Consider the following 14456-nt stretch of genomic DNA (forward strand, 5'->3'; position numbering starts at 1 on the left):
TAGCACTCATCCCAACAAGTTTCATTTGAATGAATAAGACATTAACAAGAAGATCCCACTAAAATCATCAGCCTGCCTCTTTAAGGGGAAAATATTGTTTAGTGAAATAATAAATATGAAGCTCTGAATTTATCAAAGAATTATGAATGTTGATTGGATTTTCTCCTTTGCTTTTAGCTATATGACAAAATTAACACAAAATCTTCACCGCAAATCAGGAATCCTCCGAGTGATGCAGTACAGAGAGCCAAAGAGGTAAGCGATATATATTTTGTCAATGTATTTGGGTGTCATATTTGGTATGAAAACGTTTCTGCTGCACAGTAAGAGGCAGCTTCCCTGAAGTCACAGTTAGACCATTATACTCAGATTTAGTATTTCTAAGTTTATCACTGAGCATTTACATACAGAAAAGAAAAAAAAATCTCGGCAGCAACATTGCCTAGATTTCTAGTTCTGGTATGTAAACTTGAACAATTTTACTTCTCTTTTTTAAAAAAAAGAAAAAGTTATTTTACCACTCTTGGTGGAAATCGACATGCTATGAAAGTTTGAGTTGCTTTTTTAAGGTGGTAATTTTTGAAAGTTAATTGAATGTTTATAACAACTAAGTTCAGAGAGAAGTCATTTTTATAAATTACTGGTTAGTGTACATCTTTCACAAAATTTTAACTTTTTTATTATAGAAACATCACACTGCAGAAAGTTTGGAAAGTAAAAAGTCATCTATAATCCCATCACCCTAACACAGTAATTTTCATTTTTGCATATCCTTTTCTAATCACTATCCATTTACATATAAATTTTTATGTGTTACAATCAAAATATATCTTTCTTTTAACCTAACCTAATATAATAAGCATTTTTCCATGTTTCTGCTAGGTCTTCGTAAATAAGTTCTCATGATGGCATAATTTTTCTCTGCTGTTACTAAATTATAATGAATTATAAATGCCTCCACTGTTAGATACCTAGTGGGTTTTTTTAATCACTTTTTGATATCATAAAAGTCTTTATACAAATAAATATTTTCCTTTGAAAAGATATTTTATTTTTATTTATTTATTTATTTATTCATTTATTTATTTTTGGCTGTGTTGGGTCTTCGTTGCTGTGCGGGCTTTCTCTAGTTGCGGTGAGCGGGGGCTACTCTTCGTTGCAGTGCGCGGGCTTCTCATTGCAGTGGCTTCTCTTGTTGCGGAGCATGGGCTGTAGGCAGATGAGCTTCAGTAGTTGTGGCTTGTGGGCTTCAGTAGTTGTGGCTCGCAGGCTTCAGTAGTTGTGGCTCGCAGGCTCTAGAGTGCAGGCTCAGTAGTTGTAGCGCACGAGCTTAGTTGCTTCACGGCATGTGGTGTCTTCCTGGCCCAGGGCTCGAACCTGTGTTCCCTGCATTGGCAGATGGATTCTTAACCACTGAGCCACCAGCGAAGCCCAGAAAAATATTTTATAAAGTAAAATTACTAAGTGAAAGAATATGAAAGACATAATTCCTTCCCTATCAGATTTTAAACACAAGACCTGTACTGGAAAATATATATTCACTGAGAACCAAGTCCAAGGTTGTGGAAGCCGCTAGGCCTGCCCACCTGGTCAGGGCAGCAGTCAGGAGAGGTTCTGTCTGCATTAGAGACCACACCTCAGTGTTTAAAATCATAGGCTGTGAGAGTAGCAGGGGACCAGAGAGAGTATATTGTTTCATCTTTTGTTTCACTGGTTTAGAAACTCAAAGCAGAAAATACACCAAAGGAGAATTGGCTTATCATCATTAAACAATATGAATTAACAGCATAACCAGCACTTGTTAAGAGTACATTTTTCTAATTGGGGTATAGTTGTTTTACAGGAGTACATTTAGATAAGAAGGAAACCTTATAGTTTTTGTTTGTTTGTTTGTTCTTCTCTGAGGAGGTGGTTGAGTAGCACTGGCTGAGATCTAAGCCTTAGGCTAAGTGACCTCAAAACATTCCTTCCTGGCCAGAATTAAGATTCTCAAAGGCAAGTCAAGAGATTCCTACTCGGTACATGACTTGCGTACCCCTGACATCCAATCCTGCTGAAGCAATCCTCGATTGGCTCAATTTTTAGGATTGAGAGCAGTGTGTATAACCACTCTGAGTCCAACTATGTACACTTGGAACTGTAGTAGTATGTTTACTCTGAAAAGGAACAGAAGCCTTCCCCTGGGCTCATGTCACATAATCAAATTTTAAATGGGTAAACTCCATCCTAGTGGTAAGGGATAACTTTTGAAGAACAATTTCATTTGAAAACAACCGTTTAAACCTATATAGAGAAAATGTTAACAACTAATTCGTGAAGAAAATGTGAGTGAAAAGAGAAAAGTTTTTGATTGTGTGTCTTATTTTTAAATTATTCTCTTGGGTTCCCTGGCAATTAATTCTAGGAACCATTGCCGAGATGTGGTGAATGTGAGGAGATGAGTGTGGAGAATCACATTGATTCTCTCAGGCTACAAGGAAAAGTACTCAAGTGTTTTCTCTTCTTTAAATTGTTTTTATTTGAGCCTTTGTCATTTTAATCTTTCTGAAAGGAATTGACAGTCTTGTTAATATGAAAGAAAGCTGTTACCAACTTTTATTACAGATTCATCTTGATGGTGAGTTTGGAAAAAGATTTGCAGAGATTATTTTCCCATTAAGTTTAATTAAGTTACTTATACCTGTAATAAATATGTACTACAGACTTGTCATTTTGTTTTGTATTTTTCAATAATCTTTTGAGTTATAGTTGGGTAATGAAGGCAGAGACTATTACAGCAATTTGTTTTATTTTTTATTACCACAAATGTAGCTGTTTTATATATTAATAACCTTTGAATAAAATGATGAATTTTTTCCCAAAATAATTATTTTGCCTGCCATACAAATCCATTCATAATTTTTAATTTAAAAGAATTCTATATTTTCTAAATCTAGCATCCTCATTATACTATTGAATATCTTGCTTATTTTTTAGGTATTGGAAGAAATTTCATGTTACCCTGAGAATAACGATGCAAAGGAACTAAAGCGTATTTTAACACAACCTCATTTCATGGTAAGTAACAATTAAACTTCCATAGAAATAAAACCTCACTTTCAAAAGAAGTTTTTACTAATCCTTATGAAATACAGCTATCTTCATCAAATGTGCTTTTAGCCGTATAATATCAGATGGTTAAGATTACAATGCCAGATAATACCAGATGCACTAAAACTTTTTGTTGTTGTTTACTTTGTGTCATAGTTGTAAAGATGCTGTTTGCCAGCCTCATGGAGTTGGAATAAGAATTAAGTAGATGATAGGGAGGGTGGAAGGGAGGGAGACGCAAGAGGGAAGACATATGGGAACATATGTATATGTATAACTGATTCACTTTGTTATAAAGCAGAAACTAACACACCATTGTAAAGCAATTATACCCCAATAAAGATGTTAAAAAAAAAAAGAATTAAGTAGATGATACATCTGCTGTGCTTAGCACAGTGCCTGATATATGCTTGATGCCTAATAAATGTTAGCTAATGAATATTATTAGTTACTCCATAGTATCTGTCATGTGTAGGGCACATAGTAAGTTCTCAGTAAAACACTGAGTAGATTAGGAACTTGCCCGTTTGCAGGTAGGTTAGCCCCACCTCAACTGACTGTTCTGTGCAGTGTGTTTTCCATAGATAGAAGCCTGTATGTTTTGGACAGACATGTCTGTCTATAAACTGATAAGTAACCTCAGCTCAATTCTGAGAATGATGTAGGACCATTTGATACCAATAGATCTTTCAGATTTGAAGTAAGCTAAATAAATTAATATACACCCAAATAAAATCCTTTTTTTAAGGTTAAGGTTTTTTTCAAAACCATTAAAGCTCAGACAGCCCCATCTCTCACAACTTACCTACCTTCAAAGCCTTGGTTTATTTTGCTTTTCTGACATCAGAGAGAAATTAATATGTGCACTGCTATTAGTAAACATTTTCAGAAATAATAAATAGTTCTTGTAATTTCTGAACACCCAGCTAGGTACTTAAAAGACATTTTCATTTACTCATCAAATATGTAAATGCCTACTATATGCCAGGCACTGTGCTGGGCACTAAGGATAGTGGTGAATAGGACAAACGAACTTCCATTCTAGGTGGGACGTGGATAGGTGAGCTAGAGACAGACAGTGAGCAAGTAAAACAAACAGTATAACTTCATATAGTGATAATAACTATGAAAAACAAAAGGATAATGGGGCAGAGATGATAGTAAAGTGGAAGCTACTTCAGATAGTCAGGGGAAAGCCCCTCTGAGGAGCCAACATGTGGGCTGAGACTTGTTATATGAAAGAACAAACTTTCTGAATGTCCAAGCATGGGGAAGAGCAAATGCAAAGGCCCAGAGGCAGGAAAGAGTTTTGTAGGGTCAAAGTACAGAAGTAAGGCCATTGTGGCTGGGATACAGTAAACAAGGGAGAGGGTGGTACAAGAAGAGCTGGAGAGGGTGGCAGAGGCCAGACCACATAGGGCCTTCCAGACCATGGTAAGGAGTCTGGATTTTCTCCTGATTGCAGTAGGATGACACTGAGTGATTGCAAGCAGGAAAATATTGTTAGAACTGTGCTTTAGAGATTGCTGGGGTTGTTGTGTAGAGAATGGACTATAGTGGGGTTAAGAGTTTAAAAAGGGAGACCAATTAGGAGGCTGTTGTGAGGTGGTAGAGGCTTGAAGAAGGACGGGGCTGGTGGAAAATGAGCAAATTGGGATTCTACTTTAGAGATGGTTAGACATGACAGGACTTGCTGATGGCTGGGATGTGAAGTGATGTGATTAACTCCATTTTACAGTTCAGAGAGGAAACCACACCTTAGAAAGGCAAAGAGGCTTGCTTTAGGTCACCCACCTAGTAAGTGGCCTCATTGAGGTTCAAAACCCAGATCTTACTGGCTCCAAAGCCTGTGCTCTTAAATGTGGGTTGACTTGTAATGAGTATCGATTTTCCTACAAACTTAATTTGAACTCATTGGTCATTCCCAAATAAGCATATGTTTGGATAATGTCCCATGTGGCAAATATAATTCCAAGCTATATATACTGTGTTAAACTTTTAAATGCTGGAGGTTTCTATCTTATAAGCATTTTAAGATCATGTGGACACAGTGGGGGAAGGAGAGGGTGAGATGAATTGGGAGATTAGGATTGACATATATACACTACCATGCGTAAAATAGATAGCTAGTGGGAACATGCTATAAAGCCCAGGAAGTTCAGCTCCATGCTCTGTGACGACCTAGATGGGTGGGATTGGTGGGGAGGGAGGTCCAAGAGGGAGGGGATATATGTATACATATAGCTGATTCACTTCACTGTACAGCAGAAACTAATACAACATTGGAAAGCAATTATACTCCAGTAAAAAAAAAAAAAAAATTTTTTAAAGAAAGATCATGGTTTCAAAATCTGGTATTTTTAAAGAAATATTAATAGCTAAAGGAAAATATTTTAATGCTTATAATTTTTATTATACCAAGGTTTGGGAGTTATTCTTAGCATATTTATAATTTTATACTTATTTCTTCAATTATCTTTTTCTTTGCTTTCTGATCATTAAAATGAGGATTTAATATTGGATTACCTTATACTTAAAAATACAGATACTTATAAATATTTACAGTAATTAAGAGTAAAACAGTGTAGATTTAATTTTTTTAATGTGTACTCTAGAGGTCATGATAAAAAATATTATTACACTATCCTTCAGTTACTCCATTTGAAAGACTTATTTTTAAAAAAAGAACAGATCCTTTGCTTATTGCAGTTGTAAAATATAAAACATTAAGGGTAAAGACAATATAAACAGAATAGAATGTCAGTGCTTTAACTTTTTCCTTTAAAATTTTCTGTTCTAGATCCTATTTTTAAAAGCAAATTTGTATCCTACTTTCCCAAATAACAAGATGGTTAAAAATCGCCTTAGGTTGATATGAAAGCTTCATTATTAAGTGATTAATTTTATGACTTGTAATTGTAATTCAGAAGCCAGAGGAACCACTTTCAAACCTAAAATTCGTATTTTTTCCTATAAATTTTATTTTTTGGTTTTTGTTTTTTTGGCTGCATTGTGTCTTCGTTGCTGCGCACGGGCTTTCTCTAGTTGCGGCAAGCGGGGGCTACTCCTCGTTGCGGTGCAAGGGCTTCTCACTGCAGTGGCTTCTCTTGTTGCAAAGCACGGGCTCTAGGCACATGGGCTTCAGTAGCTGTAGCACGCAGGCTCAGTAGTTGTGGGGTGCAGGCTCTAGAGCTCAGGCTCAGTAGTTGTGGCGCACGGGCTTAGTTGCTCCGTGGCATGTGGGATCCTCCCGGACCAGGAATCGAACCCTTGTCCCCGACCTTGGCAGGCGGATTCTCAACCACTACACCACCAGGGAAGTCCCTTTCCTATAAATTTTAAATGAATTTTTCCCACTTTGGTCTGAAGTTCTTAGTTGTCTTGTCCACGTCCTTTTTACATACATATGGAAGTATTTCCTATTACTTCCATATGTAATATGTAATGATTCTTCTTATATAATTAAAAATAATAGCTGTTTCAGCTTAGTAACAATTGCTGAATCATACCTCATGACATACTTGAAGAAAAATATTCAAACTCTGATTTCCTTATTTTTTATTTGGCATACTCTTTTAATGGCCTTTTTTTTAACAATCTGTAAGTGACCCCTTTTTTTCTGTTTGCATATGCATTGGATTAAGTTTCATTTTGTGGTAGCAGTCTTTTCCAGTGGCAAATAGCGGTTAATATCAAGTATGACCTCATTTGGTGATAAAATTTAAGGATTTTTCTCTTAAAGTTCAATTTTGGTATTATTTTTGTGATTGTGGGCTTATCCTTCCTTATAAATAATACATTAAATACAAGTGTTTGCTTATATAATTTAAAAGGATGGATAGAAATCATTTGCAAAAAGCAGTACAAACACTTTCTCCAACCCATGTAACTGGCATTATCCTAATGAAGCTTGGTTCTCTGTTTACCTGGGTATATATCCTCCAGTCATACAAAGCATGTTTTTTTTAAAATTGTTTTAAAATTCACTGTTTATAGAAGACACATCTATAATTAATACAATGAACCTAATTTTAACAGATGAAGTTTTTCAGTTTGTCTATTATTGATTTTTACTTTCTGCCCTAAATCTTAGTCTCTTAAGTGGCTACAGTTAAACAGGAAAAAGAGGGATTTCCCCACATACCATAACCACCACCACTTTGGCCTGGGGTACTAGTGCAGGGTGTAGTCAGGGCACTGGTCAGGAAGCCAAGGTCCCCAGGACCATTGTGGAGCCCTGCTTTCAAGCTGTGCTGCTTAGTGCCCTTCAGTGCTAGACCCCAGTTTAGACCAGCCCTCTGAGATCTTGGAAACATCCGGCATTTCCATTACAAATTCAAAACATTGTAAAGCAGCTATACTCCAATAAAGATGCTTTTAAAAAAATGGGTATATTACTCCAAGCATATGCTCTATTGATGTCTGATCAACATCACTTCTTTATGATTTTACCACATTGTTACCTTATTTTTGCGTCGTATGCGTACCTTTAAAGTACCTAAAATAGCTAAGTCATGACTTTGGTAAATCTTTTAATTAAATAACTTAATTTGAGATGCTACAAGCTATACTTTTAAGGTGATTTTAATTATGTTTCATTATCTCTAGATATTTCATTACCAGACAGATCACAGATTAAAATAAAACTGAATTTATAGTTAGTACTGTAACTATAAGAAAATATAAGAAAATATAATGCATAAAGCACCAAACATACTGATACTTAGCTGTAAAATTCTCTTTGAAGTAGAAATGTTCAAATATTCATGCTTATTAAAAACTTTCTTATGATGGCAGAAAATATACAGTAAATGGAAGAATAGCCTCTTTTAGGGAAACAAGGGATATTTATTACCCAGTTTCACCAAGATGACATATGGAGATCTCAATACAAAGAAATCACTTTTTCTTTGTTAATGGGCTTTGCAAAAAGAAGTCATAATAATAACTGTCAACTTACTTTTTATTTATTCAAGTGCTCCAAAAAGTAGAAATGAACAAAAACATTAAATAGGTTTAGATTTTAAGCTCCATATCATGTGATATTTTGGGAAATTACATTTCTTCAGGTACATTTGTGTGTGTTTTTATTTCTTTTACTGAGATGTATGTTATAAATTACCCTTTGCGTTATATAGCAGAGTTATTGTTAATACCATTGATGAAAGACGTTTGTTTGCTCAGTGCACCAATTATTGCACTGTTTCTTTTTAAATTTGTTTCCATTTTAAGCCCCAGCACAAATTTGCCAGCTCTATGTACAAATGATTCTTTCTGCTAAATTATTTGAAATTGCATTATGTCAGACTTTAATTGAACAAGCTAGTTGGGCACTTTTTCATAGCATCAAACACCTCTTACCCAGATAGTCAACAAACACATCCATTCATTGATTAGCTCACTCATTCTTTCATTTGTTCCTTCATTTTTAAAAATCCATCTATCATGATTATTTATCACAAAGAAATTATGGCATGGCTATATCTAGGTGTAATGTGCTTTGAGTTCTCTTTAGATGAGAGATACCTTTGAGAGGCAAAGACTAATTTTATATATGTTTATATAATAGACTTCTGCTGGAATAGTTCTATTATTAATATTTTATTTCCTTTGTAAAATATCAGGCCTTACTTCAGACTCACGATGTAGTGGCACATGAAGTTTACAGTGATGAAGCATTGAGGGTTACACCTCCTCCCACTTCTCCCTATTTAAATGGTGATTCTCCAGAAAGCGCAAATGGAGACATGGATATGGAGAACGTGACCAGAGTTCGCCTGGTCCAGTTCCAAAAGAACACAGATGAACCAATGGTAAGTAGGAAAAGAAAGTTTTCTGTGTTCTCATAAAATCCCAGCATGAGTTATAGCAGCTACCTTCCACCTATACTACTAGGAGGTGGGGAGGAAAGGAGGGCATGGATAGTTTTAAAGAAACCAGTTTCCAGATCCTAAATAAGCCACCACCATACCCCTCCACCCCCACCTAAAATTATTCTGCCTGACACCATGCCTAAGGTATGTTGGCTTTCCTTCCCACCTCTCCTTTCACAGTTGCTCTTCAACAACAACAAAAAAGGACAGACCTGATATATTAGTCTAGAGTGTAAAAACCTCTGGGGCAGCAAAGAAAGGTACAGTTTGAAATATTGGAATTGGTGTTGAAAAAGTGAACGTCTAAAATTCCTTTTACAAGTCTAGTGGTTTCCAGATCTTTTGCCTTCAACAAAATTAGAGGAAGACTAATTCGGAAGACATTCAAAGAATTGAGTGCCATTGCTAAAATAAAATTCCTTCCATTCATGTCTACCTATTTGATGTGAATTTGTTTTCTCAGTACTTAGGTGTAGCATTGGAATAGAATGATGCTGAACCCTGCCTCATTCTCATAGAATCTTCATAGGTTGGGAAGATCAAGGAGAGGCTCCTTGATGTTAACTGAACAGAGGGGGCAGGGAGAGTAGAGACCATCCAGGCAAACCAAGTAGCATATGCAGAAACCTGCTAGTGAAAAGGCTCTTAGCATAGTTTTTAAAATGGAAGGAAGGCACCACAGCTGGACTGTAGAAAACAAGGTGTACGGCAGGAACAGGACCTCACAAGTGCTGATTCTGTTTTTTGTCTTAAAAACAGTGGGAGGCTATTGAAGAGTTTCAAGCAGGGAGATAAGATCAGATTTTCATTTTAGAAATAATTACTCTGGAGAATGGATTAGAGGGGGGGACAAGAGTGGATATAGGGAGACCAGTTAAGAGACTGTTATTACAGTAATACGGGGAGAGATGATGGAACTCAACTAGAGGGATGGATGTCAAATGGAAAGAAGTGAATAGATTTAACAAAAGACCTTGATAATGGATTGACATTGGGGACTGAGGGAGAAGCAAGTATTGAGGATGACCCTAAGCTTTAGGCTTTTCACAGCCAGATGGACAATGATGCTGCCTACTGAGACAGGGGATATTGGGAAAGTCCCAAGTTTTAGGAGAAATCATTTCTTTAGGGAAAAGGAAAACATTCAAACGTATGCATTCATATGTTTTCCTCAGAGCATAGAAAAGGGATATTGGGATATAGGAAAACAAATTACTTAAGGAAGTTGCCCAGTTGCTTTCCAAGTTATAGGAAGAGTTACAGAGCAGTGATCCTATGATTGCAATTTCCAGAAAGCCCTCAACTCTAGACATTCGGGTTGTAATTCTCATTTACTGTTCTTTGCCAGTTATACTATATTATCTCAGGACTTACAGCAGACAGGGGACATGCAAATCACCTCACCAATCTGGTGCTCTCCAAGCAACTCTTTGACTTAAAGGAGTGCGGGCAGTAGCAACTTTTGGGTACCTCGGGCAAATCACTTCATGTCAGTGGGCCTCGTTTTGATCATACTTTGCTTAGCAAGTATTACCAAAAGTGTGCTTGACTACACGATCTCCAAAATCCCACCCAGCTCTGAAAGTCTAATATTCCCCTCATTCATTTTATATATATATATTTTTGGCGTTACGCGGGCCCCTCACTGCCGTGGCCCCTCCCGTTGCGGAGCACAGACTCCGGACGCACAGGCTCAGCGGCCATGGCCCACGAGACCAGCCGCTCCGCGGCATGTGGGATCCTCCTGGACCGGGGCACGAACCCGTGTGCCCTGCATCGGCAGGCGGACTCCCAACCACTGCGCCACCAGGGAAGCCCCATTTTATATATTCATTCACTCATTTAGCAAATTTTTTTAAGTGCCTATACTATGTGCAGATCACTGTACGCCAATGATGTAGTGGCAGATAAGACATGGCCCCTTCCTGGAACTCAGTTTCCACAAGGCTACCTACTTTTTTTTTTTTTTGGAGTGGGGGCCACGCTGTGGGGCATGCGGGATCTTAGTTCCCCGACCAGCGATCGAACGTGTGCCCCCTGCACTGGAGGTGTGGAGTCTTAACCATTGGACCACCAGGGAATACCTACATTAAACAAGTAAATATGCACTTTAGCACAGTTTGTTTAATGGGTGCAGTTATGACAGAGCTATAGCGGAGAGAAGGCTGCATCAGAGAAGCAGGAGGAGGGGTGATGTTCAGCCAATCAGAGCAGACAGGAAAGTGGAAGTGACCACAAGAAGGAGGCCCAGGAATGTCTTGTGATAGTCATATTCTAAAGCAATCCAATGACAGTTGCTTGATCTTCTGTATGGTTAACTACATAGAAACATAGACTGAGTAAAAGCGTAAAACTGCACCCCTGAGTTACATTTTTCAGAAAGCACAAAATGGCCTTGACTCTTCCCTAAAAGTCTCCTTAAAGAAGCCCTCCTGTCCTCCATCTTCTGTGATCCTAGTGAAGGTGTGTATTTCTTCTTTTAATTGGTTGCCATAAAAACAGAAATTATTTTTATGTGAAATATATTTTCAATAATATAGTTTTCTATTACATTTAATACAGCTTCATTTGCTTGCTTATTTGTCCTGTTAAAAACATTATATTACCGTGCAGGATATACCTGTATGATCTCTTTTGCTTTTTGGACCTTCTACAATGTATCCAACTATGTATGCTGGGTCCATCTCCCAAGGGTGTTATACTCCCATTACACCCTTGTTTTCCCATTTTTAACATCTCACTTACAATTATTTCTCTTGATTGGTACTCCCATAGTTGCAGGTGTTAAAGACCAAACTTAAAATAGCTTAGACAACAGGGGAGAGGCTTATGTAAACAAGGAAAGCCAGGAGTTTACCCCAAGCTGGGGTAGGTTCAGCAGTAACTGGGCCAAATCCTTTCCCTGGAATTTGGGAACTTATGAACAGAGAAAACATGAATCAATTCCTCTCTGCAGAGAAATGTTTGAAGTAGACAAAATAATAAATATTAACTCCAGTTGGTTTGAGGTGAACTTTCCCTAGCCATGAGAGACCCTGTCTATCTCATTCACTACTGTGTCTAGCAGAGTGTCTGCCATATAACAGGTTCACAGTAATATTGGTTGAATGAATACATTAATTTATTAATTTCAAGGATGGAACCCCCATCATACTAATCATTTCCCTTCTGAAATTAGATTTGACTTACACATTAATTTACAACATTTTTCCAGGAACACCTTCTCTTGGTAACCATAGATGCTGATTGAATGTACAAGTTGGAAATGATACTTGAACAATACAGTTGAATGTGGGACTAGAAACATTTGATAAACCAGTTTTTTAAATTGCTTGCCTACCACATCTAAGAACCACAAAATAGGAACCATGCAAAGTTATATTTTATAGAACTGTACAAATTCAGATAGGGTCTAGATTATAACGTCTCAAATATTTTCATGGAACTTTCTAACAGAATGTTATTTCCCAATGAAGAAGATAAGACAGAGTCCCCCTACTCCTAATCATCTCAAATTTAAGACCATTTTTCAGCAAGGGAGCTTGTTAAAAATACAGATCTGGGCTCTATTCCACACTTCCTGAATCTAAATCCAAAGAGTGAGTTTAAAACTCAATATTGGACTTCCCTTGTGGCACAGTGGGAAGAATCTGCCTGCCACTGCAGGGGACATGGGTTCAAGCCCTGGTCTGGGAAGAGCCCACATGCCACGGAGCAACTAAGCCCATGTGCCGCAACTACTGAGCCTGTGCTCTAGAGCCTGCGAGCCACAACCACTGAGCCCGCATGCCACAACTGCTGAAGCCCGTGTGCCTAGAGCCCATGCTCCTAGAGCCCATGCTCCACAACAAGAGAAGCCACCTCAATGAGAAGCACGTGCACCACAACGAAGAGTAGCCCCCGCTTGCAGCAACTAGAGAAAGCCCACGTGCAGCAACAAAGATCCAATGTAGCCAAAAATAAATAAATAAAATATAAAATAAATAAAGTTAATATTATTTAAAAGGTCCCCATGTGACTCTTAGAATCAACCAAGTCTAGTACAAAAATATGTTTATGAAAGCTTCTCATATAATGGTGAATAATTGGAAAGTAAAAGTAATCTATTCCATAGAATAGTATTCTGGCATTAAGTATATAGAGCTTCCACTTCCAACCAAGGTGGAGTAACAGGAACAGATTTACCCTCTCACCTGAAACAACCAAAACAAATTTTAAACACACAAAATGAAGTAACAGTTTTCAAGACATTGGACATCAGGCAGCAAAGGACAGTGATTCCTAAGAAACAGTAAGCAAATAAGGTGAGCACTGTGATTGCCCCACCTTACTGACATGCGAGAGTTTCCAAGTCACAACACAGTGAGGGGGAACTGAGGCAGAGCAGGCAGACTCCCTGAAGAGACAGAGCTGAGGGCCTGGGAAGACCAAAGAACTAAAGTTCATAGGACAGAGTACTGAAGAGGAGAGAGCTGCACAAAGAGAGAACCCTAGAGATCTATAGAGGGTCCCCCTCAGGTATTCATCTGAATAATGATCAGCACATTTATGAAAGGAACCTACCCGGAGCCAAGGAAAGACCATCCAAAAGGATGAGAGGGAACAGTGCCCAACACTCACTGCCTGTTCCCACCACCCAGACTAGAAAAACCAATTCAAGGGGCATTGAGTAGAGTGCTTAGGAAGGTCTTGCCTCAGTAATGAGGAATAAGTAGCCCTAGATAGAGAATTGCCCCAGACCTGCCTTAACAAATCATGAAAGCAAGACCCAAAGGATCAAACTATTTCCAAGTAACTGAACTACATCCCAGGACAAAGCTTAAGAATATTTACAAGAAAAAAATCTAGGGATTCGCCGGTGGCACAGTGGTTGAGAGTCCGCCTGCCGATGCAGGGGCCACGGGTTTGTGCCCCGGTCCAGGAAGATCCCACATGCCATGGAGCAGCTGGACCCGTGAGCCATGGCCACTGAGCCTGCATGTCCAGAGCCTGTGCTCTGCAACAGGAGAGGCCACAGCAGTGAGAGGCCCACGTACTGCAAAAAAAAAAAAAAAAAAAAAAAAAAAATCTAGCATGCAATAAGATAAAATTCACAATGTCTGCAATCTAATCAAACATTGCTAAGCATGTAAAGAGGCAGGAAAATGTGACCTATAATGTGGAGAATAATCAATCAAAACGGACATGCAACTGACAAAGATATTAGAATTAGCAGAAAAATTGCACTATGGGATAAATGGCAGATTAAACATTTCAGAAGAATAGATTAGTGAACTCAAAGGGCATAGCAATAGAAACTATCCAAAACAAAACACAGAAAGAAAAAGAATTTTAAGAAATGAAAAGAATATTACTGAGCTATGGGACAACTTCAAGCAGCCTAATATTTGGTTACTTGGAGTCTATGAAGGAGAAGACAGTGAAGAAGAAACAGGAAATATATTTGAAGAAATAATGACTGAAAACATTCCAAACTTGATGAAAACTATAAAT

The 14456-nt window shown here is 37.9% G+C and overlaps 1 protein-coding gene across 13 annotated transcripts in view; it reads left to right on the forward strand.

The window, feature by feature from the left end:
• The window catches only part of CASK (calcium/calmodulin dependent serine protein kinase), a 391035-nt gene that overhangs the window by 318363 nt on the left and 58216 nt on the right, over nt 1-14456 (forward strand). For all 13 annotated transcript variants that reach the window (XM_030834960.2, XM_060292132.2, XM_060292133.1 and 10 more), the window contains 3 exons: nt 178-255; nt 2977-3057; nt 8715-8903. In XM_030834960.2, coding sequence (XP_030690820.1) covers nt 178-255; nt 2977-3057; nt 8715-8903 — 348 coding nt within the window. The remainder of the gene's footprint in view (nt 1-177; nt 256-2976; nt 3058-8714; nt 8904-14456) is intronic.

The sequence above is a fragment of the Globicephala melas genome, chromosome X, assembly GCF_963455315.2.
Source record: "Globicephala melas chromosome X, mGloMel1.2, whole genome shotgun sequence".
Classification (NCBI taxonomy): domain Eukaryota; kingdom Metazoa; phylum Chordata; class Mammalia; order Artiodactyla; family Delphinidae; genus Globicephala; species Globicephala melas.